The 25,906-nt window shown below is 37.3% G+C and overlaps 1 protein-coding gene across 1 annotated transcript in view; it reads left to right on the top strand.

Annotated features, from left to right (window-relative positions):
* LOC104063580 (contactin-6) overlaps positions 1-25,906 on the top strand; it is an 87,889-nt gene that overhangs the window by 27,817 nt on the left and 34,166 nt on the right. Inside the window, 6 exon segments of the mRNA XM_009565802.2 lie at positions 3,955-4,158; positions 5,627-5,729; positions 13,764-13,948; positions 16,025-16,161; positions 19,619-19,748; positions 20,819-20,969. Of these exon segments, the coding sequence (XP_009564097.2) occupies positions 3,955-4,158; positions 5,627-5,729; positions 13,764-13,948; positions 16,025-16,161; positions 19,619-19,748; positions 20,819-20,969 (910 nt within the window).

Raw genomic sequence — 25,906 nt, 5'->3', positions numbered from 1 at the left:
AGTGTATAAATTATATGAATAATATTTTATTATTAGCTTTTGTGAACTAAATGTTGAAATGCTCCTAGTGCCCTGAGTTTTATATTATCATTATTTGTAGGTCCAGATATCAGATGGATTCTTTTTTGCTATAAAGCTCTTTAAGGCTAACAGAATATTTTTCTAACCTAAATAGTTTCTCACTCTCTGTCTTTGGAACAAGCTCAACTTTTCCTGTAAGCAATTTTCTTCAAAGGTTTATGGAAAAAAAAAAGCCCCAAGCAATCTGGAAAAAAATTCTGCTTGTTTGGTCCTTGTCTAAAGCATCACTGAGCAAGGGCTCACTCAAAATTGCCCCAATTTTCTTCTCATCACACATGGTGGAACCCTATGATCAGTGAATGTGTCTGCAAGGGCTCCCTTCCACAGCTGCTTCTCTCCCTTATGCCACAATATGTACTTTTACCCCAAGTGTTTATTCCTCTGAAACATCACACATTAACTACAGTGAAAAGACCAATAAGAAAATTGGACTATTTCATCTGGTGTAGAAAAACCTCTATTCCTTTATTTCAGGTATGTTGATTCATCTTCAATATCATATGGAAAGTGATTACTCCAGAAGGAAAGTTATGGCAAAATAGGTCTATACACAAAAGAAAAAAATGAAATAGAGAAAAAGCCCACAAAAATCTTCAGTGCTTAAAATAGATAAGGCTTTTGTAAGACCTTTTACGCTGAATCTCTTTCATAGTGATCTCTGAAATTCAATAATTCTGAGACTGTCACGGGTATGTTGAAGTGAGATCCCAACTGCTCTGTTTCAGAAACCCTCTGCTTGAATGGACACCTCCCACCCCAAAATAAATAGTTGCAGCTTTATTTGTTCTTCCATAAAATAGCTGGCATCAGCAACTTTAAAGCCCATTTTAGCTAGTTCATTAGCAGGTTACTATCTCCTTATAATTTCCTTTCTATGCCTCTACTACCTTCCATTCAAGCATTACTTTTACCAGACTCTTCCCAGCTGCTGATTTGCTCATGCAAATGAATGTAACCCTAAAAGTGATGGCATGGGCCTTTTACCACTTTCCTTTGTTCCTTTCCTGGGTTTGCTAGCATCTGATTTATTCAGAGCAGCTCAAACAGGAAATGTTTAAGTAATAACAGCTTCTTTTATAATGCAGCATTAGGTTTTCTAGCGAACTATGTCTGTTGATTTTGTCACTTAAATTTCTGAGAAAAGATAAGGCAGTAGACTGCTGGTATTAAGCCTTAGAAGAGAAAGGAGTTTGATCTCCAAAGTTTGGCTCCTTTCTCTTGAGATTTCTTCCAGCTCCCATTGAAGTCAATTAAAATTAGGGTTTCTACAGAGTTTAGTGAAGCTGAACTGGGCTCTAGGCAAGTATGGCCTGCGGACTGGTGGTGATGAACCCGCAGTTAGGAGACAGCTAGTATTTATAATCCTCTAAAGGCGACAAGGGAGGGGGATTTAAATATGAAAAGGAGGAGCCTGTACTTGTTCACGGTTAGTGGGAAAATGTATCAATAGGCTCCAAGGCAATGGAGGAGTACAGGCAAGGAGAGAGTAACAGAACCTTCTAAGATAGTCAACTGGAACCTCCTGAGAACTGAAATCAGGACAGAGAAGGCCTGGCTCTCTTTTACTGATTAATTAATCCACAGATTGACCTCATGAAGAACATCTATGTAGCATAAAGTTGTTCTTAAGACTTTTATTAGGTTTTGCATACTTTATCTTACACAGAATTTAGCTGTATCACCAGTTCCTGCAGCAGCATTCTGGTTTTTGATTGCACGCTAGAAGATGATTTGAAGGCCCTTCAGGGGCACCTATTTAGAGTCTTAGCAGGAACGATGGTGTCCTTTTAGACTGGGTCAGTGCTTTCTTTAACCTTGTAATTGCTAGCTCCAGAATCAGACTATGGAAAGGAAGCCTAAAAATTATTTTTTTCTATTTATCTCATGTTTTCAACTCCGCCCATTTATAATTAGATACACTAATTTTTCATGAAAGTCTATATACCCAACTATGAGTGGTTTGACCCCAGAGCAATTTTATTGCACATGAGCCTATACGTGCCTTTGTGTAGGTATGTGTCAGGAGGAAGGCAGGAGTTCCAGTAGTCACAAGAGGAACATCAAGGCACCAGCCCTCAGGTGTTCTTGTGAAATCTGAGATTTCAGATGAAAGGCATTTCTTCCACAGAAATTTAAATTTATGGCATACTATTTAATTCTCATTGAACATAGATTAAAGTATCTACCCTGCAAATCTTCAGCATTTTCTTTACAGCCCCTGGCTTGCAGATGAGGGAACTCAAAAAAAAAGAAAAAAAAACTAAACAAAAAAAACCAACCAAACAAAACCCCACAGTTTTGCTCATACCAGTCACTTGGATCTGTTTCTCCAGCCACATTACAAGCATCAAACTTTGCTCCTGGGACATGAACATAGCTTGTATATAATATGCCTCTGGAAGTCATATTGGGTCATGGCTACATCAGTTATATTTATAGCCATAGGCTGAATTCTCCCTGTGCAAAACTCCACGCTCCACCAGATTGTCTTCTGTAAAATACATGTTTTAACTAGGTACCTAAAACTACGTGGGCATACAGATGTAAAAGCATGGTGCTTTTATCTTGTATGTAGGCACAAGTAGATGTACACACATGTGTTGTATTGCACTTAGGAATTGTTGCATCTTCTGGGTTTACTCTGCAGAAGAAAAGAAGTTTAGCATTAAGCTGTAATAAAACAGAGCCTATTGTAGGATTTAGCCAAGTATAGAAAGTGTCATTGATTGCTCCCTGGAGACGCATCATTTCTAATGAGAGTCCTAAAATATTAGAAGATGATAACATAAAACTCCACAAAACTACCGGAGTTTGCAGACTTATTACCATTCTGTAGCCATGTTGTAAGTGAGAGGAGGAAAGAAACGTAAATAATCTTTTTCAAATGGGAATGTTGATGGGGAAAGTGTGTAAAAATGAAGCTGTTGGCAGAACACTGTTAGCTTATGAATTATACATTTAATTAAGGAAAGCTAAACTGGTAGATTTGGAAACTTCTGATTTACTATGCCTTATTAAAGACAGAATTTCAGTCCTGCTCCCACAGTTGAGTGTCAGCAGCGATGAAGAGCAGCCACAAAGTGGGGCTGGCAGGACACCTCGGGTGAACTCGTGCTGCAGCACACTGAACCTGCTGGCTTCTGTACTGAGGGCAGAGTAATGAAACTTGGCCAGAAATACCTTCCAAAAAGCAGGGTCCTTGGATAGTACGCTCACATGGAGATCTGCCCTTCCAGGGTGGGCTAGTCAAATAAATGAGTTTTAAGTCACCTAGACTATAGACATACATTATTAAGGTATGCGTTATGAAACACAGTATGGAAAAAAGATGGTAGAAAAGGGTTAGGAAGTCAGACTAGGACAAGAAGCAGATGTAAGTATAGAAGATAAGGAGAAAGGTCAAATATGCAATAGGATCAAATATTAAATAATCTTGAAAATATTTGTGCACAGCTGACCTCCCCTTTCATGAGAAACTTCTGATAAAGCTTCATGCTACCAGTTTCTTTTTTCTGTATTCAGAATGAAGAAATAAACAATTTGTTCTCTGGATGTTCAGAAGGAAAGTATTATAAATAGAAATTACTTACTAAACCAGCTTTCTCGTGGCACTGTACCCCTGCCATTCCTACTGAAAATAGGCTGAGCAGGAAAATGAAAAGTAGCAGCAGACAAAAATTTTTGTGACCTTCTGAAGTGGTTTGAAATGAATTTAAAACTAAAGCAATTCTTACCTTATCTTTGCTAATTTGTGCATCCCCAGTCGCTTGCTCTTGTTTGACTTGTTCTTTCAACTGGCAGTATTGCACTTAAGCACTAAGAGAAGAAGATTATACTGGAAAGGATGCATGATATGTATCTGGTGTTTTCTAGGCTTGTCCTACACATGGATTTTCAACAATAACACCTTATATGTTCAGGAAGATAGTCGCCGCTTTGTTTCACAAGAAACGGGTAATCTGTACATTGCCAAAGTAGAACCAACAGATGTGGGCAATTACACCTGTGTTGTAACTAACTCTAAAGCAGAGCAAAGTGTGCAGGGACCACCCACTCCTCTCACTCTCCGCAGTGATGGTAAGTTATCTGGGCAAGCCTGAGAAATTGGTACTGCTATGCATCCTCATGGGGGTAAAATAACTCCTAGTAAAAAGTTGTGCAGTGGGACATGATCACAGTTTCTGCTGGATTGAAATTAGATTTGAACTGTCAGGACAGGGACTGTTAGACAAATATACGTAAAGAAAGCAGTGCTCGATATAATTGAAAAATAGCAAGAGAATGTCAGATGGTATGCTAATATTTCTCTTCTTAGGGATGCCTGCGTTGAGGTTTAAATCCAACGAAGCTTTCAAAATTTATAATCTAGGTATAGCTTGAATATCAAATCTAGTAAGCTGTTTCAAAGTGAGTTATTGAGGTGAGAAACTCACCCACACATATACAAATACCTTTCTGGCAATGCTTCTAATTAAATGTTCACAGAGAGAAATATATACCTGGCAAACCTTTACACAAAGTTGGCTTTGTAAGTTTGCTCACTTAAATTTCAATATACTTGTAGTGTTTGCAAAGCATTGGCAGCAATCAGTAGCAAAAGTCTGTATAGAGTTATGTTTCTAGGATAAATTAAACTCAACTGTGCATTATAGAAAAATACTTCCACTATGAGACTATGCTGCTTTATAGCATATTCAGTAGATCACCCAAAACACAGCTTAAAAATTAACAATGTGGTACGAAATGTTAGTGTAAATGCTTAAGATAATTTCTGATTATTTTTTTTCCTTTTCATGACTCTATTCCTTTTCTCAGACTTGTTCTGTCAGTCTCTCTTTATCTTCTCCCATTGACTTTGGTGGCTTCTGGCTTGGATCCTAAACAGGCAGCCTTCCAGACAACAGTGCAAACTGTATGTGTAATATTAGCCAGATCCCTGTTAAATATAAAGTAAGAATCAGTTCATTTTCGGTGTGGGATCTGCCCTAAACTGGTAATGGATTGTCTGTGGTTTATCAGATGTCCAGACAGATTTTCAAATGTGATCATTACATCTAATTACATCAGCCTTTCTCAAGCCTGTAGCTCATGTTAAGATATCTCAAAGAAGTTCTAAGTGTTTTACAAATATTTTGGAAACAGAATTCCATAATTCTTTCTTGAACCCAGAATCTATCCAGCATCCTAAGAAGTGACCAGTGCTAAAGGCATTGCTTGTTAACACCTGTTAAGAAGATGTGTAAACCCTAAATTAGGTCTAAAACCTTAACACACAGGTATAATATACTCGTGCAGGTAGAATGTGTATAAAATCATGCTCTTCAACTCTCAAATGCACAGAACTTACACATTTCCCATAAGCTTTCAGGGTAGGGTTGGATCTCCCCCAGCAGGCTGAGCCTGCTCCATAGACATCACATTTGATTGCCATGGATGGAACATAGGGCTCTAACATCAATGCCATCCTTTCTTTTACACCAAAATTCTGTTGTACTAGACAGGTCTGAGGCTCAACTGGAGTGCTAGCTGTTTTGATGTTCAACAGGTGTGATGGGGGAGTACGAACCAAAGATTGAAGTACGTTTTCCAGAAACAACATATGCAGCGAAGGGCTCATCTGTTACACTGGAATGCTTTGCTCTTGGAAAGTAAGATCTTTTATTTTTATTACAATAAGGGTTCTAACAGTGTTTTACAGTGAGAAACAATGGTTCTCTATAAATTGCACAGCAACTTTTTTTTTGTTCAGAATATGAATTTGTCTTGTCTTGGTTTGATTGTTTCTGCACAATGTTTCCAAGGAAACGAGAACGAAAACTATACCATAACTGAAGCTCAGTAAGTTGCCATTTGAAGCTGGGGAGGAAAGGGAAACCCACAGCAAAGACTATATTCCTTGACAGGAATTTTAACTTTAGAATGAGACCTAACTTCAGGTTGCAGCATTCAGTCTAGGTGTACATTCACATCTGATCTGCATCAAAACAGGAAAGTTTTCCTCTGTGGCGTCATTGTTAAGAATGCAACTTGGCCAAGCCAGCTGTGTTTCAAGAGCATTTAGACTGTCTAGAATGGATCTAACAGATTCACACGGCTCTTAGCATCATCTCCAAAGCAATTCTCAGGAGTCCTGAGAAGCCCCTAGCAGTAACCTTTCTTGCTGAAACAGATCTGTTAGTCGTGTGATAACCTGTGCTTTTCTTGGGTTGCTTACACTGTTGTATTCATTTACAGTAGCGGTGCATTTAAACAGCAAGGCATGCTCTGTATTCAAAGAACAGATGGTTAACTAAGTGTAACCAGACTACAAAAACTAGTCTTTCCAATGAGCATCCGTTTCCCTGGAAAAGCTACAATAACCTTAGACTGTTGACCTCTATTTAGTTTAAGTTCGCTTTGACAATCTGTTTTAAGGCTGCAAGCTTTTAAAGTGTTTCGAGCTTTCCCAGAGGTTAAAAGCCTGACTTACAGACAGAACAAATTAATCAAATGTTCCTCTGGAATCTACGCTGAGAAGTAGAAAAATAAAGCAAATAAAAAGTTAATAAGACGGGAAATGGCCTTCCCTTTCAAATGAGATTTTTATATAAACTAATCTTAGGGCTAATTTTTATTTAAGGATTAAGAATATTTCTACATAGCCATGTTCAAAGGCATGTGCATTTTTTTTGGCCCAAAATAATTACCAGACTGGAACGCTCCTACTAAAGCTGATTTTCCTTTCCAAATTCTGTCAAGCTACTTCTCTTTAAATACCTCCTTAATTGTGTGTGAGTCAGTAAAGGCTTTACATTTCAAGTTGTCATTTCATATTTCCATCTGTTGCATGGAAAGCACTTAACAATGATACATTTACTGCAGAAAAGCATTTAAAAAACAGAGTAAATGATATGTACAAAATGGTGCTATCTTACTGAAGAGGTGAGGATGGGTCATGACAGTGTAGCACACAGTTTTTACCATTTTAAGGAGAAAATCATAAAGGTGGACCAAAAGGATGTAACCGATAATGAAATCTCCCAGTGAGCCTGCCTAGAAAATAGAATGGCTGAAAGGGTTAATGCAGTTTTAATATACATCATCTCCTCCATATATAGGACTACAGCTAAAACCATCCCTGCTATGCTTTCCTGGAGTCACACTGAGTAAATACCAGGGACCCATGGGCACAAATCCTTCTTCACAACTCTTTTTTATCATATGGCTAATATGCATGTGTTCGAGAGATGCGATTTGATTAAAAGCTCTTTAGCGTTATTGTTGGAGAATTCTTGTCTCTCGATTTATTTTTTTTTTTTGATGGATTAGATGTTTCATGCTGAACAGTACTGTCTTTGGTCTGCTTTTTTTCACTCTGAACAGAGCTTTAAATCACATTTTCACTAACGTATCAGTCAGTGATAAAGCTTTATTTCAGAGCTGGCATTAATGAGTGAATAAAGCAAGAAAAACAGATTGCAGGTGAAATACTCTTAACTTGCTAGATAAGGCCAGATTTCTAAAGGTATGTAGGTGATTAGTAGCATTGTTAAAAGCTTGAAGTTTCCTACCTCCAGCTGTTTACAATTGTAGTTGGGCACATATAAATGCAGCAGTGTGACTATCTGCACCTTTAGATGCCAGAATTCCATTAAAACTCTAGTTTCTACTATTGTCTGTTTACGTTAAAATCAATTCAGCTCAACATTTGTTGAACTATACCTCTGATCTGCCACAAGCACTAACAGTTATTATCTCTCTTGGATTCCAGAACTGCTTTCCCATTATCCATAATTTTCTATATTCATACTGTTAGTCCACTGGTTCAGACAATGCTGTCAGCTGCTACTACCTCTGTGTTATGAATAAGAGAAATCTTTCACATCTAAGGCAGATTATAGGCAACCTGCTGTGGTTTTGGTCTCTAAAAGTCTTAAATGAAACTACTTTTGTGGTATTTAGAGAAATAGCATCTCTCTTCTGTATGGAACAGCAAATCATACCCATTGGACCTTGCTCAAAAAGCAATTACACATTTAAAATGCAAGCACAAGAGGCCAGACTTATGGCTGAGTTTTAAAGCGCCTTTTTACCTGGGGGGATCTTGAAGCTACTTAACTGAGAAGTATTCCTTCAGCCAGGCTATGGGCCATCCAAAGGTCCGTCCACATACCTTTGTTTCAAAGATTTCTTTTTGCATTCCACATGAAAATGTCATGACTAGCTTTCACAAATTGTCTTCTAGCCCAGTCATAAAACTTTGTTTAGAAGAAAAATAGAAGGGAGGCAAAGGGTCAGTATTAGTTACTGAGAGGAGGGTTTGGAAAGAAAAAAGTCCTTGGGCCAGCTCTCCACTCTGAATCCTGTTTTGCAGAAGAGAGACCATGAATACTAAGATATTATTGAAAAGTAAATTGGTCCTCCCTGTGGTGGAAATGCAGTGGGGCAAAAAGAACCATAAGTAGCTTACAACTGTCTGATGTCTGGGATGAGGAATCTAAACCAGCAACAAATGTACCTCAGACTTAGTTCTTTACTAGGGAAAACTGAAATATGAAATAGTAGCTGGAGTATTTCAAATGCTGCAGGCTGTGGCAATTTAATAGAAGAGATGAGACTTTGTGTTCTGCACTAATATCCATTATGGTGACAGTGTTTAATACTATACCGGTATTAAAAGTAGTGTTTTGGATCAAGCTATATTAATCATGCTACATATCTAAATTATTGTTCACTACATCTTTGAGCTGATTGAGTACTATGGAAAGAGTTATGTTCAGTTGGAGTTACTTTGTTTTTTTTCTCTAGGAATCTTCCAAAAATACTTTTTTTTCTGGAATGAAAATAAGCAAAATAGTTTCTATGTCTGGTACATGCATTTATTAAACTCTGTGGTTTATATTTTTCTTCATTCTATCTATAAGATAGTGAAATAATTTCTTCAGAATCCCTGCAGATGGGCCATTGCTGATTGAGGTTGTAAAAAAGTGTATGTGAATAATATAAACCAGGATTTCTTTCAACGGGGAGTATTCATTTTTCATGGAAGACCCCACATATTCTTGTAAATATATTGATGGAAGGGTTTTTCTAGAGGTTGTTGGTATAAGTAGATAATCTCACAGGTACAAGTGGGTTTGAAATAACCTTCTTTACTAAACTTACATAAAAATACCAGGCTTCATTTCCTCATTAGATGCCTGTTTTAGTCTATTCTCAAGGAGTTTATGTTGGAGGTTATAAAAAGATCAACTACAGGATTCTAAAATCATTTATATAAATCAGTTCTGCCACCACAAGTGAAGTTTGCTATTTTCAACCCATGTTCCTGATAGAGCCACTTAAGATTCATACCTTAAGGGGTGACTAAGCAGCTCTGGAAGACCCTCTCTCACATTAGTTAAGGTGAGTGGTTTGTGATCACAGGAGAATGAAACACAATATCAGGTCTCAGAAAACTTTGCTTCTTTGCTGTTTCCCAAGTAATACATCAGAATGATTAGAAGCCTGAGTGTTTTAATTACTTTACCACCTGGATCTTAATTCTTCCTCGTGTCAGCAGTTGATGCAGACGTGATAGCAGCTTTCAAACCTCAGCTTTGTCTCATTTGTTTAACTAGACATAGTCTTCATTATTGAAGACTGTAGATTTAATTTTATTATGAAGTGGCCTCAGATGCATGGGACGAAAGATGAGGCATAGATGCAATGTATCATCTGTCTGCTGAGTCTTTGCCTCAAAAAGGTGGAACCTTCATCTTTGTGGGGGCTGTAATGCTGCAGACAAATTAATTTCATGTTCAGTGCGACAAAACTTGTCACCAACCAAAAAATACTTTCCATCACCTTTTCTTTCTGAGTTAGTAACTTATGGTTTTGTGATTCTGCTGCCTGTATGGTACAATATAAATTAAATTATACTCCTAGATGCCATGAAGGTTTCAAATAAACTGCAGATTTATGTACAAAGACTCTCATATTCGTGCACTGTTTTCTTATTTACTCAGGTGAACGCAAGACTTTGTCTATGAAATGTAATAAATTTGAAAATTGTTCTCATCTTATTTTTTTATATATCCCAAAACTTTTTAGGCCCAAGCAGTTGTGTATTTTAATCTGGTTATTGGTAGTGACTAAATGCAAAAGATGACCCATCAGTTGCAGGATGACCCCAAACCTTCACAGGAAGATCCTAGTCCATGTAACATTGTCAGATGCTGGCCTTCAATAGAATGAAATTATACAACATAATCCTACAAAAATTTGCAAGGCTGTATTTATTAAACCAGGTTTTGTATACATTTACCTCTAACTAAGGACAGCTTTCTTAAAGCATCCACTTGCAAAATAAATAACTTGCTGCAAAAAGAAATTTCATTAAAGTAAATTTTAAAATGAAATTCAGGGTCTTTTTTACCTTGAAGAGTTTCATATGGCCTTTATTAGTTATTGCTGTTGAGATTTGGTTATAAAAATGTAAACTAACTTCAAAAGAAGGTGAAACCGTCAGACAAACTTTCCTTCTGCAAAATACAGTGCCTGAAGATGCTGGAAAGTCTATGACAATGAGGTGTCAGCAAAAACGATGAAGAAATGCACATCTTCTCAAGCTGCTGTGATAACGAAGGTCCTTTCTATGGATGATGGCACACAGCTGAGCTATGGATTCTCCCGCAGTCTGCTCATTTAACCTATAGCTCAGGCTGAGGAGGAACTGCTGTCCTGACAAATGACTGCTCTCCGCTGATAAAACTAGGGCACTTGTCACAGGATTCCCTGACAGGAGAACAAAATACGGTTAACTATTTGTAGCAATTACCTGTTTAAACACAGCAGAGGCGATGAACCAAACTCTGAGATTTTTATATCACTCTGCTATGGCTATCACTAAAGGGAGCGCATATTAAACACCCTTTTGTTTGGCCAAAACTGAGGAGAGTTTGCCTTGAAACATCCCCAAGGATGTCATTAGTATGTTGTGTGTATAACGAAAACAGGACAGCGTCTTCAGCTCAAACCTTAGTAAACTTGACTTGACAAGTTGACAGAAGGGGCCTTTTTCCATAGAGCCTCTGGCCTTGGTGTCAGTGTAGGCTTTCCTTATTCATGAATGATTGGTACTAAAAGAAAACATTGCTAATAGAATAGGAAATATTTAGTTGAAGCACTTTCACATAGCGGAGCATGAATGAATGCATCTAATTCTTGGTTTTCTTCTCCCATATGGCTGTTAGTTTCCTTTAACCTCTGTTGCAAAAACAAAAACAAAAAAAAAACCAAAAAAAAAAACCAAAAAACAATCCAGAACTGATGCCTTTAAAGTAAGTAGTTAAATTCTTCTGGTATTCAGTGCACTGCATGCTTCTGATCTACAGAAGCTATTCACCCACTGTTTAATATGCAATAGTATTTTAAAAGCCAGGCATGCTCTCCTTCATGTCGTCAACAGTCTGTATCAATCTACTGCAAGACTGCAAAACAACTCTGGCTGTTTTCCTGACTAGAGCATCGCAATTGTGGGACAGACTTATTCCACACAAGAGCTTTATTTCTTTTAAATGACTAAAAAGTAGCTTGGTGTACAGAAATTCTGCATGAATAATGTCATGCAAGGTTTGTGAAGAAGGAAGCACCTTTTAACAGACCAAACAGTGCCTTTGAGAAAGATAAACAAGTCCTTTGAAAGTTCCTAGTAAGGAATAATATTAAACAAATTTGCATCTGAAATAGGTTTTGGGCTTGTAGTGAAGAGCAATTAATAAATGTGATGATGACATCTGCTCCTGTCCAAAAAGATCTGCATTTTAAACAACTATATAGATCTTGAACCAAAATGAGAAATATAAGAATAAAATCTCAGTTGTTCTTTACAGCATTTTCACCGGTTGATGACATCTGACACATCCCATTGACTGTCATTCATAGTAAGTTGTTTAGCTATATTGGAGGGATCACGTGAGATGCAAAACTTGTGTGTGTGTGTAAATTGTGTGAATATTTATGTATGAGTTATTCATACATATACATCTCAGTGCAGAGCTACCTCTAAAATCTGAAGCAAATTGCATACGGTTCCAAACCATTTTCACAGGCAGTTCAGTTATGATTGATAATGTAAGCTAGTTAGAAAAATTATTATGCTGCGTAGATAGCTTTTAGAGATCCCTCAGTTAAATTTGTAATCTTGGGACTGTGATTTTTTCTGTTTTACGGAGCAGGAAGAAGGGCAGCTTGGAAGCTCCATTGCCCAGCTGAACGCCCACCACCATGAGGAAAACTTTTACAGACTTCCAGTGGACTCATTCTATCTCTCAGGCTTAAATGCAGAACTAAGCAAATGTATGGGGTTGCTACTCATTTTATGGTAGAGTGATCTAGAAGTAGATTGTCCTGTACATGGTCCATTTCTGTTGATTTTATGTTTGCAGTTACTCTTTTAACACCGGCCCAGCGGTTCAATCCATGTAGCGTGCCAAGTACTCACACTTATCCCAGATCCTGGTTCTTCTGGCTCTGGGAGAACCTGCGAAAATCATAGTCACACAAACTCAAAATGCAGATACTAGTCCTAAAAGTACTTGCCCTTTCTGTATTGGTGACCTGTTCTGTATTTCTGACCTGATTTCTTTAGTCAATACACAAAGATTTAAACCAGAAACCTAAATAATTCAAGTTGTGAGCAGCTATATCCTCTTGTAAATAGGAATAAATACTTTGTAAGTCAGCACTGGAGGCCAGAGACCTTGGGAGCTGACAGACAAGAGCAATGTGCACTTATAATTTCCATGAATGTTGCATTTTCAGCTTGGTACTGTTTGTTGTTGGTGTTAGTTCCAAAGGAAAAGAAGTCAGTGCTTAGCCAAGGCCTCTGTAAAAAGCTGCTCAAAATGCTACTGTTAGTCTGCTTAGAAAAAGCAGCTTACTTTAGTTTGCAGAAACAGAGAGCAACTGTGAAATCCAAGACTATTAATATTTCAAAGTGTTTCACTGACATAATACATCATAAAAGTGAGGTTTGCATGGTTTGTGACATTACCAGAAATCCAAGAAGTATATAGGCCACCTTCACACTTAACTGTTTTTTATTCTATGGAATATATTGATCCAAATATAAATTAAAATTATAGAAAGCTACAAAAACATGAAACAAGAAATATTCTCCTTCGTCTTTTTCTCCTCAGTGTCTCTTGCTTTCCACGTCCTCACTCAGCTGTCTTTCTGCCATCCTCTACCCTGTCTTCCATCCTTTATATCTCGGTGTATTGGTATTTTTAGGTCCTCTGAGTTCATGTCTAATATTTCCTATTTTTAGGTGTGAAAATACCTCTAAAGCTACAGGGAATTTGTTTACTCTGAAAACAGTCAATAATTCATGCTTCTATGGTATTTATTGGGACATCTAAAGGCATTTATTCAGTGTCATATTGTCTAAAGGCAGGATTAGGCCCTAATTAGAGTTACTGTGAGGAAAATTCAAATTGGCCTATGAAGCAATTGTAGACTTGATTGAGGGCTTCATCCCACTCTTGGACTAAGTAAGTTAGGTTATAAAATCTCAGTTTTATGAACTCTGTATATTTGGCTTAGAAAAAGAGGTGATGGCTTTTTCAAAATATTAATAATCCTTTGAAAGGTTTTCACATTATCTTTTTTCTGCTGTAATAAATGCATTCTATTTTTTCTAATGAAATATAATTATTTAGTCCTGTCCCTAGTATTAGCTGGAGGAGGTCTGATGGAAACTCATTGACAAAGAAAACTGAACACAACAAAATCAAAGGAATTCTTGAAATCCTAAATGTTCAACAAGAAGATGAAGGCTCTTATGAGTGTATTGCAGGAAATATTCGAGGAAGAAACATTGCAAGAGGTCAATTATTTGTCTATGGTAAGCAAATTGATTAATATCTTCATTTATGGGGCTTTATTTAGCAGACCATGGTGACGTTCAAATATATTTTGTAGATGAAGTCTATTAGCCCTTTACTGGAGGAACAAAATGTAGTTCAGGTTAGGCTGATTAAAAAATGATTGGAGGTTTGCAGTGACCTTCACTGAATTACATCCTCAGCAAATAAAGATATTTTGCATTAAAATAAGATTGAAAATGTGGGTTGTGCCATGATGAAGTTGTAAAGGTTAATACGAGGCAGAAAGAAATCCCTGGTACATTTACATAAAACATTAAGGGCAGGCACAAAGATTTACCCTCAATAGCTCACAGCAGCATAAAGCTGTGCTGCCCTAGATGCAGATCAGGGAAGGATTCATGAGGTTTTGGTTCACGTAAGTAAAAGTTTATTTTACTTCCTATCCTAGCTGAACTGTATTGCTCTATAAACAGACGAGGGCAAACCAGCAGAGACTTCTTCCACTGCCTCCCTCTTCTTCCTCCTTGTCTAAAAGTGGGGAATGATATCTCTGTGAAAGTGTTCACCCTTTCATCTTCCCTTCCCACATGTATTACTTTCCCGAGATCCAAGTCGCGCTTGATGGGCCCTCATAGCCAAGGTGAATTATATGCTTTTTAGTCCCATTGTTAATACTCCAGGGAAAAGCAACATTGACATGAATAAGAAGAGAGACATTTTCTTTAACACATAAATCTTTCAAAACAAAAGGAAAAAAATAAAATGTACATGTGAGAAAAAAATTACAGAAAGCTAGATTGAGCCCACAATTAACATCTGTTGAGAAGACCGTAGCAAGCATTTTTATTTACTTTTATTTTAAGTAAATCTCTTCTAATGAAAAGATGCAGACTTTGCTGATAAGCCACCAGTTTCCTGCAGGCATGGCTAGTATCAAGATTTATACCAGGAACAGAGCAGTGTGCTGCTGTTTTGAATATTTAATTATTTCCTTGCTTTCAGGAGGGTGTTTTTGTTCTCATTGCTCACTAATTTTTGCAGAACATCAATCAAGCAGTTCCATTGAAATTAAGTTCAGTAGATTACCTGGACATGATTGATAACAGCATAGGCAATTACAAAATTAGGATCAGTTAATACAATCTAAAACAATGTGCTTATTAAATGTGCCTTGTAAATTAATTAATAGCTGTTCATAGTGAAATATATAAACAGCATTTGTGAAGCTTTTGCACAAGTTGTTTTTTTTATCATATTAGCAGTGGGCTGGTATGTTATTTACCTAATTGACTTCCTCTTGCTTAATTTCTGTGCTGTTGTGTTTTTACTCTGTAGGCAGCTTGTTTGTAGGAAGTAGGACTTCTTTCCTGGACACTGTCTACTGCTGTGTGTATGACACCTACATCCCATTCCTTAGGCTCTGAGAACAATAAAAATGACATATAATTAGATTAGTCCTTGAGTACTTAGTTGGATGTTTATAGATCTCATATGTTATCCTTGCCAGTTCTGCTTTTATGCAGCAACGAATTCCATGTGCCAGAAGTATTCAGAAGGTCTTATTCTGATCTGAGTAGCCGCAATCTCTTTGAGCAGTATTTGTGTTGTAAATTACAACCAAAGAACCCATAGTATGAACCCACGGTCTCAGGCGTGTGAGTAAGACAGAGGAGTAGTAGTTACAATCCTTTATTTTTATTAGCTACTGACTAATGTTTGTGATATTTCTGGTTTCTGTACACAGATCCACGTACCTTGAGAGAAGGATTATTTTTCAGAAAGTAGAGGTCCAGTACTTTCAGAGAGCATGTCCAGAATTTCAAGCATCTAAAATCACTGCTGCTGCAAATTTTGGTGATAAACATCAATAATATCTAAACTGAAGCTCCTGTCTGCTAACCACTTGATCTCTAATATTTTCCCAAGTTAGTCCTGAACTTTAATGCGAGGGAATTTTGTGCACAACTCACTTGCAATATGATAAGAATGTGTTGGACAAATTAGTATTAACCTTGCTCAGTTAATTAATTGACACCATACCTCCAATGAAATATTTTTTCTCCTACTTAAAATGGTTTGCATATTCTTTTCAGCACTCCCTGAATGGGACAAAAAAATCCAAAATGCCTTTCTGTCTCTCTATGACAGTTTATTTTGGGAATGCAAGGCAAAAGGAAAACCAAGCCCTTCCTACAGTTGGTTAAAAAATGGCCAGCCACTCATATCAGAGGTAAGGTTCCTGGTGACTGGTTTGCTTTCTTGCTCTTTTTTTGTTGTTTTTGCATGATTTAGTCATGGTATTCATTTTACAGTGCATTACCCTTTGTTCCAGAAATATTATTAAAGATTAGTATATTGAAATAAGCATAAGAGTATTAGCACAAACTCTTTGCAACAAAACCCCTCATTTCTTGGTTTGTATCTTTACATAAAATGTGTGGTATTGCCAGTTTATATATATATATGTATGTATGCATATGTACACACATACATCTTGATTTCTTTATGTGATTTATCTTACAGAGCATCTAATTCCCTACAAGATATGGCAGTAGGTACGGACAGATTTAAAATAACAATTATATTTAGGGAAAGAAGGGCCTGTCCAGAAACACTAAAGCATTTATAGACATAATCTCTAATATGGGGAACTTGTTAGATGCAAATTGAGTGTTTGTGGAAGAATGTTTCAGAGCTGACATTTCAAACTGATCAGCCTGTTAACTTGCACTTCTGTTTCTGTTCTTAATCTGTAGGCTGGATGGATCTTCAGTCTCACGCAGTATGGCCATTCTTGTGCTATGTTAATCTTTTTACTGAATTAATCAGTCAGCTATAAAATTCAGCTAGTCTTGAGGTTAATACTTTTCTGGCACTAAGTAGAGGAATAATAGACTAAAAAATAATATGAAGTTATAAGGAAAAGGTGAAGAAGTGAAAAAACTCTTAAGGTAAAGGACCAAGTAGAAAGGAAAGTAGTGAAGTGGGAAGACTGCAGGAGGAGACACGAAATCAGTTGGAGCTCAAACATTTAAGAAACCTGATCAGATACTTATGTAGACAGGTCTTTGAGAGTCCAGCTTTGTTTCTTTCTAGCCAGTATAATTATACTTCTGTGGTGGTCAAGGTTTGGCACATCTGTCTTCCAGTCTCCAGTGCTTGGCAACCTCACTGAGAATGACTTCTGTGGCAAGAGACTGTTGCATTTGCATTCTGCCAAGGCCAAGTTTTCCCTTATTATTAAGCATCTATTCAGCATCTCTCAGGCATAAAATGGCATGGCTCATCTGTAATGCATTTTTACTTGGAAAAAAATAATACTGTGATTAATTTCAGTCTAGCAAGAACAATACAGAATAATTTCCAAAACATATGGGGCAAATTAGCACCTACTGGGTTGCAGAACCAGAACTTGCTTGACTTATTGTACTTACTTGTTTGTATTTATTTGAAGCAATCGGCAGGGGGGTGGAGTGTTGTCCAATCTTCCATATGAGTTTCTTAGTCCTAAAGAGAGCCCCAGTAGAATCTGAGAAGGCTAGCCAGAATTTACTTGTCTGAACCTGATCATTCCACTCATTGTCACCTCTTCCTAAGTGAGATTATGTATTTTCCCTGTCTTTTAAGACAGCAATATTTAGAATCTGTCACTTTTCAATTGCTTCGTTTCAAAAAAGAATAAAACACTCTACAGACAGATTTTCAACCAACATTTTCACAGTACTTATAGTGTACTGTAAATGGAATACTTCAGGCAACAAAATGCTGAATTTTATTGCTCAATGGACAAAATGGATAGTTTGGATGCGAAAGTACAAGAGAGGTGTAATAAAATATTCAGTCTGTCACAGCACCCTGCTTGTTGGAATTATTACAGGAAGAATACCTTCCAGACACTTTCCACCTTGGGTCTGATTCTAAGGATATTGTCTGCTCTCTGTCAAATCTTTCTCCCTGACCACCTAGTTGGTCATCCCTGCATTATTTCTGCTTGTGTACATGGTGTGCTTTATTCTTTCCTTTGTCTGAATAGCTCAAAAGAGCCAGCAGAGAATGGTGGTGAATTCAGTGTGTGTATGAAACACAAGTGTAACTACAGAAAGGGCTTTTATATTCAAAGGATATTTGTAAATATAGAATGCATCAAGAGGATAGCAAAGAGCCTGAAGGTAAAACTAAGTATGCAAAAAAGATATCGGTAGCAAAAGCCTCAAAAAGTCCCAGAACAGTGGATAAGTAATGTAATGTTGTTAATTAGTTTGCAGTATACCAGCCATACAACCGTAGGCTGTGCTCTCAACAAATTTCTGAGCTAAACAAGATTGGGCTGGGTCACTTCTTGGTTGGGAGACCTCCAAGGAAGAGCCAGAGTAGCGGAAAATAGATCTCCATGCCTCAATAGGTGGCACTCTCCTCTCTGCAAGCACCTCAAGAGAGGTCTCCCCAACAGGCAGTGCAACTGGCTTACCTGTGGCAACTCAGCAGGTTAGGTTATGTATGTTCTGCAGCTCACAGATATATTTCAGGTCCTTCTAGCTGTTTAGCAAAGACTGTACTGTATAGTCTGACAATCTATGCTTCCATTACTCCTTCAGAGGCATCAGAGCCAGACTAAAGGAGCAGCATAATAATAACAGCAGTACCTGATGTTTCAGTGTTACACTTGGTGATGGAATTCCTATTCCTCATTGTGGGTTTCTTCCACACTGACCTGTTTTGAGGAACGTATTCTCTCTTACTCAACGTTATGCTTCGTAGTGGAGCTATTATTGTCTCTGCAGGCTAGTAAAGGTAAAACCACAAAATATTTAGCTTTAATTTATGCTTGTAGCATGAAACAGGCTTTTTTACTTGCCAAAATAGAGCAAATAAGGTTCCTTTTAATACTTAAAAAAACAAACTCTGGTCCAAATTTACCTACTGTGCGGTTTCCTGTATTTTAGCAGAATTGCACTGAAGAAACTTAGCATGTATAGAAATTCAAGCCATGAGAAGCACGCTCTCCCTCTGATCTGAACACCTGCCTGGGGGTTTCTGATAGGAACTTAAAAGTGTTGGCTTTTCAGTAGAGTTTGTTTCAGCGGATCATTTTTATGTGACTTGTGATCTGATGACATTTGAAATTTTTCCATTATTTGACTACCTCTTCCTCCTGCGGAGCTTTTCTAATCACCTTAGATTATCATCATCAGATTCATCTAGTTATATGAGAGGAGCAGACCATGATTCACTGTGGCCCCAGACAGGGCTGCAGGTGCAGCTTCTCAGGAGCCATAGAGAAGATGCTCCAGGCTCCCGGTGTGGAGCAGCCATACCTGCCCTATGGTAGCTGCTTCTGCATCTGCTTCATGGTGAAGCAAATCTATAGATTCACAGTTCAGCAATGCAGAGAAACACATGCCACAGCTGGAACATCTGTGCTGGAACAAACCTGCCCAAGGCAATGATTCTGCTACACATGCCTGGATTTCTTGAAAAGTTTGAAGACCTGAGGTCTGAAAACATAACCACCATCACATGGCTGAGATGTATGTCATATTTCTGATGTAGTCACTCACATTTCTTCCAAGAAAATAATATTTCTGCTTCTAAATTATGAGCAGATGCATCAATGTGATAGTAAAAATCTTCGGGATCATACACTTATTGGCTCTGTCAATGTTTTTTGCTTGATTTTCTTTAATCAGGAAAGAATTCAAATAGAAAATGGAACTCTTATCATACCTATGCTGAATATGTCAGACTCTGGCATCTATCAATGTGTGGCAGAAAACAAATATGATACTATTTACGCCAATGCTGAGTTGCGGGTTATAGGTGAGTAAATGCCACTAAAATGAGCAGGTACTGAGTATAACAGGACATTCACTGAAAAATAAAAGAAATTAAATTGCTACATTAAATTCCACCTAGCAGTTCAAGCCTGTTGATATTTCTTTGCTGCTTGCTCTTCAACATCTTTGTGTGATTTTTTTTTATTATTATTTCATAGCTGGTTTGGAGGAAAATTATAATCCCATATGTGGTGGTTTTATCACATGCACACAATTTTAATGGATACTGTTTCTACTTTAGTGTTATGAGTTAATAATAGCTATTCTGCAATTTTAAAAGGTTAATTTCAGAAAGTGGGAAAAATAGTTATAACTATAAACAAAGAGCATATGGCAAATATATATATATATATATATATAAACAACATACAGCAAGTAATCTTATTAACAATTACCAGAGATGCACATTAAATGGAATTTGTTCATATATTATTAAAAGAATTCTGGTATAGATATCCAAATACAAAGTTTGTTCAACAGCCAAATACTGGTGAAACCAGAAAAACACAGACTTTATGAGCTCTTAACAGTTGTACAGGACTTGAGTTTTCTCCATCTCCGAGAATAGATTTTCACATAAATTACTGGAGAAATAAACACATTTTTGGAAAAGAGTCCTGGCTTATGAACAGAAAGCCACTGAAAAACTGTATTTGTAATTGAATACTGTAAGCTCTGCAGACAAATACAGGTTGCTGGGATCAGGAGTCTGACGTTCATCCTGCTGACATCACTCTGCTTAGGAACCTCGTTCTTCATTCCAGATAAATCCATTCTCCCAGCCTGCAGATAACCCTAAGGAAAGATTGTCAGAGCAGACAGTTTCTAGGTAGACAGTTTAGAAACAGCCTAAATAAGACACAATGGAATCCATTCTTTAGTACTTAAATAAATTTTTTATGTTTGATAGATCTACTTCTGCAGAAAACTCAAAAGCAAAGCAATTATTGGATTCATCTGCTATGTAACTTGAAGAGAAGAATTTAGCAAGTCCATTTAGTTACTTCTCAGCTGTCTACTATTCTGCTGTTCTTTCTTCTTCTCTATTTTTAGCTGCAGCACCTGAGTTTTCAAAAAATCCTGTGAAAAAAACATCTGTTGTTCAAGTTGGAGGTGAAGTTACAATTGGTTGTAAACCGAGTGCTTCTCCCAGAGCAGCTATTAACTGGAAAAAGGGCTCTGAGGTTCTGCGCCAGAACAAAAGGTACCGTCATAATCCAGTTTCTGGATTATTTGGTGTTCTCTGTTTTAATGTCATTTAAATATCACTGAAACACAGCTGACTTAGTATTACTTTTGACAGCTCAAAAACTTTGATGCCAGAGGCCCATTTGTCTTTAGCGGTGGCCATACATTTCTCCAGATATAAAGCTGATTGAGAACAAAGCCAAACCAAACACACACGGGTAATTGTACAATACGTACGTTTATGTTCATCGGCAGTTAATTCACTGCAATGCTGTCAGAGCTGACTGTTTACTGCACACAAAGCCGAAGTGAATCAGCTTCATGTAGGAGACATCAGTGGAGGCTTCAAGGAAGCGGAATATACCCCCAGGCTGCAGCATAATTGCTTAGCAGCTGTACAGGTTGTACAATAACCCACAGTTAAATCAGCCTCCATGTTCTGTCTCTTCTGTTTAGGCAGGATTTAGCCACTGAACCGGCATAGTGGTACCCTCCCTTGCCAACCGGTACGGAGCTGCATGGTCTTCGGCAGGGCTTTACTGATGTTTGGTCTGTTTTGGCTGATAACTTATTTGTGAGTTGTCACGAACTGTCTACATTATTACAAGCTAAAGTCAGTTAAATGGTAAAGCATTAAAATCAAAAGCAACTTATTGACTTGAGTAGGTTGTGACTAGGATACACAATATACAACTGTGATGATATTCCTATATATAAATACACAGAGATGGATTGAATGGGTGGCAGTGCCTAAGAATTGTCACCTTTCTCAGCATCTCATATAACAGCAACACTGTTTTATCACATTACTGTTTTCAAAGACTGAAAATCAAAACTGTGATTCATAAAGCTCTGGAAATTGAGCACCAGACTTTGTGCACAGGACCAGTTGCTCAAGAAGGTTAGTTTGGGTCACATAGGAATTAAAATAATTACAGTTCCATAAAGAAACATTATCCCAAACTGTGACACACAGAAATATTTTCCTGTCTCATACTGCAGTAATGTACAATGCAGATAAAAGTAAATCAGAGAAGTATTTGTGAAAGAAAGTGTGAATCTGAGTTCACACAGGTATTCAAAAAGAATTAGAAAAATTTGGGAAGCAATCCATGCTTCCCAAATGTAGGATGTAGAGAACTTTCCAATGATTTTTCCCTCCTTTCAGTAATGGCAATTTGATTTTCTGTTTAACCGCTCAGTGATTAATGAAAAATAATTTTCTAACTAGCGTTCTGTCAAATCTTTTCTGCATTTTGATTGTATAGTCTATTTAACAAAAATGCCTGTTTATTCCTGTTAGATGCAGCCTATCCCTAAAATATGTATAAAACATTCTCAGGTTACAGCTTGCCACTGGTAATCTCTGAATTTTCTGACATTGATTTGAACAGGAGCAAGGAGAGCACTGTTTAAAATTTACAATTTAAACTGTTGAATTAAGCCTAGATCTTGAGGTTCTAGTACCATGATATTCCTCATCTGACTTGGGGAAAAAAAATATTTACATACTGCACACAGTATTTACTTGTGCTTCTGTATTAATTTACTAACAATAATTATAAGCACGTTGTAATTTTTTAGCATCCCAGAAGGCCTTCTGTTGCTTAGCGGGAGTAAACAGAAGGAGCAGGATTTACACCGAGGTGCAGAGAGAGACTGTTTAAACTCTCCAAGTGCAAAACATTTATTACCAGTTTCCACTGTTGCAATGTAGAGTTTATTAGTCTTTTTGATGATTAAATGACAAAATAGCTAGTATCATTGTTTTAAAGAAGAGAAAGTAACTCATCTATACAGCATTTTTCCAAGGATCTTAGTGACAGAAAATAGAAAATTAAGTAAGGATTTGAATGGCTGCAATTAAAGTGCACAGCTAATTAAATTACTAATATTACATGTATCTTTTCTCATAAAAAACAGAAGGAATCTGCTCTACTTTTCTCTATATATATGATTAAACCCTGACATGTCACATACAGATTAGCTACTTTAGTTAAAGCTTTTCTTAAGTCTGCCCCCATATTATTGTGCAGTATTTATAATCTCTATGGACTCCTTTACTAGCTTGCTTTAAAAAAAAAAGTCTTGTTCTGTTCTAAATGCTGAAAAGAAGGGAAATACCAACTCCTTATGGTTCTGACAGCAAAACTGTAGTGGACATATTGCTAAATAAGTCAGATCACGTAGCTTCTTCGGAATGATTTAGACAAATTCAATCTTTTGTTACAGAAATAGCGCAATGAGACCTATTGCACCCTAAGGGGAAAAAAGATATGCTTTTTTTTTTCACCTTCTTTCTTTCAGTCATGATAGTAGTTTATTCCTGGTAATCATGCATGGTCATTGCTCTCTGATTATCTGAGCTCTTAATAAGACAAGATAGCACTGCATTGTATTAATGTTAGTTTGTAAGTATGTAAAGAGAAGCGTGCAAACTAGGAAGAGCTAATTAATACACTATTCATATTAGTAAAAGCACCACGAAATATTTTTTGTTTTATTTGCTCTGTGGGTTTTTTATCAAGCCTTTTCAAGTTTACAAAGCTGAAGTATTTGGGTCCCTGATATTTGAAAAATAACTTTTCCTGAGTCTGAAATGTAATCTTTTGAATCTCTTGCCACTGCCCTGCAGGAAAGGTTCTCAGCCCTCAGTCCTCTTTTCAGGGTACAGACAGTGTCCTCCAGCCCTGCTTGTCTCTCCCATCTTCCCTGTAAGTCAAACATATAGTTTCCGCATCTTCAACTCTTTGTATGCTCTGATTTATTTAGAATATTTATTGCATTCAAAGCAATATACATTTGGATATTGTACCCCCATTCATAAAACTCACCCTCTGAGTAGTGGACTTTATCTTTCGTTTATGCAGCTGGCCACCTTAGCGTATTCAGCGTTATCAGCTGTAGGAATCAAAGAGAAATTCCACAGTTGGCTGATCCTAGCTGTTTATACCTGCTTGCTCTTCAAGTGAACACCCAGTCACCTTCTCTGGATCATCTAGCAGTACAGCTTCAGTTTTTAATTTGGGCAATTAACTGTCCACTTAGCATCAAAGTCTTGAGAAATGGGCTTTCGGGAGCAATTCCTTTGTCCAATGGGTGATTGTTTGAAAAGATTTTGTTTGCCCTTTGCCAAATGCACAACTTTTTCCTGGCATGTGCAGTGGATTTTAGATCGATGTAGAAATGAAATGTAACAAAGAAAAAGAGCAAGCTTAATGTTCTGAACTCCCACCCTATGGAGCCTGACACAGATATGGGCTATTTTCATGTATGTCCTATATTCTTAGTAAGTGCAATGGGTGTTTTCCTCACCTCACTTCTATAATTCTGTGTGTCCACTGAATTATAGTGGACACACAGAATATAGAATATAGTGAATATAGAAAGGAACAATTTGTATATTAAATAAAGAAAATTTGCAAGTCTTGACACTGATCTCATCTCAAATGTGATCTGTCTTGTTATTGCCTTCACTGGATTCAGGATCAGGACCCTTATGGAAGATTTATTTCATAAAAATTCTTTTTGATTGAAGCATTTTAATAAATGGGAATTGGAACCCCCTTTGCTTTACCAGTGAGAGGTGCTATTCCCTCACCATGAGTTGAGGATCCACAAACACTGTAGTGAATGCATATAAACATATGTGATTCACTCCACTCGGGATTCAAATGAGGATAGCTAAGGTAAAACTGAGAAATGAGGTAGGCTGAAAGAATGCATTAGTCATATAGAGTACTTTCCATGCATTAATAATCAGTAATAAGCAAATATTCATAACTTAAATAGTTTTCTGGGGAATGGACAAGATGTATGTTTAGGGGTCAATAAAATATATTTAATATTTGTTGGCTCATAGACTTGCTTGTAGGACACAGTTCAGTCCCATCTCTGTGAAGGATGGTAATTGATTCTCTGCCAGAAACAAAGCTGCTGTATGTCGTAAATTCTCTCTCCCATACTGCATTTGGTTTTGGTGTTTTGCGCTCAAGTTATTGCTGTTTCTCAAAGGAAACATGGGAGAATGAGCACTGAAATGAAAAGCTGTCTTTCATCATCCTTACGCGAAGAAAACTGTGCAGATGTTGTGACTGGAAACTTCTAACACGATGGGTGAGGGGTATTATCTGGTGATTGCTGAGGTCTTACAGCTGCCCCTGGGAACCTCAATCTCGAGAAGATTCTCCTGCTCCCGTGTGAAACACAAGGACCCAGTGGATTTCATTAACTAAAGGGTTGGCTCCACTCGCAGCCACGTGCTGCATCTCAATTGCTCCACCAGTCTCCTGGGCAGGACCATTCTCCAACATCCTTTTGAGCACTCACAGCCACCATCTGCTTCTGCCTTTCTTCTGCTGCTCTACTGTTCAGAGTCAGATTCCAAACCCACAAACACTTCAACACATTTTAGAATTTTTGTTATTTGGGAAAAGAATTCTGTCTTCTGACTGCTGTTGGAATTAGAGAAATAGGGACTTAAACAAATAGACGCAATTAATTGGTAAACAGGAGAAGTCCTCAATCCACTGATCAAATACAACATACAAAACACATTGCACTTTGAAACAGCATTTCAGCTTGAACCAATTTTAGAAGGAATGTGTCAGGGCAGTTCAACAAACTTCAACGAAACATTTCAATTACCAGAATGTCAGCACTGTTTGTTTAGCTTTTACTGAAACCTTCAAAATATCCATTATCCTTTTTTTTTTCTTTTTTCTTTTTTTTCTTTTTTATTGTTTTAAATCTGCTTGGGGAGGAATCAAGACAAAATGGATTGAAAATTCCAAAATTTGCACTACTCTGCTAACAAAGGAGGAAATTGATGTCACTTAACTTTTATTTAGCTGAAGTCAATATGCAGTCTAAGCTAGTTATTTACTTTCTCTTGGCAGGCACTTCCATCTCAAATGAGTTGCCTAACTTTTAGATGAGCAAAGCTAGGGGAAT

Source organism: Cuculus canorus, chromosome 11 (genome assembly GCF_017976375.1).
Source record: "Cuculus canorus isolate bCucCan1 chromosome 11, bCucCan1.pri, whole genome shotgun sequence".
NCBI classification, from domain to species: domain Eukaryota; kingdom Metazoa; phylum Chordata; class Aves; order Cuculiformes; family Cuculidae; genus Cuculus; species Cuculus canorus.
The sequence above is the reverse complement of the archived record's forward strand: the minus strand, read 5'-3'. Positions and strand labels throughout refer to the sequence as shown.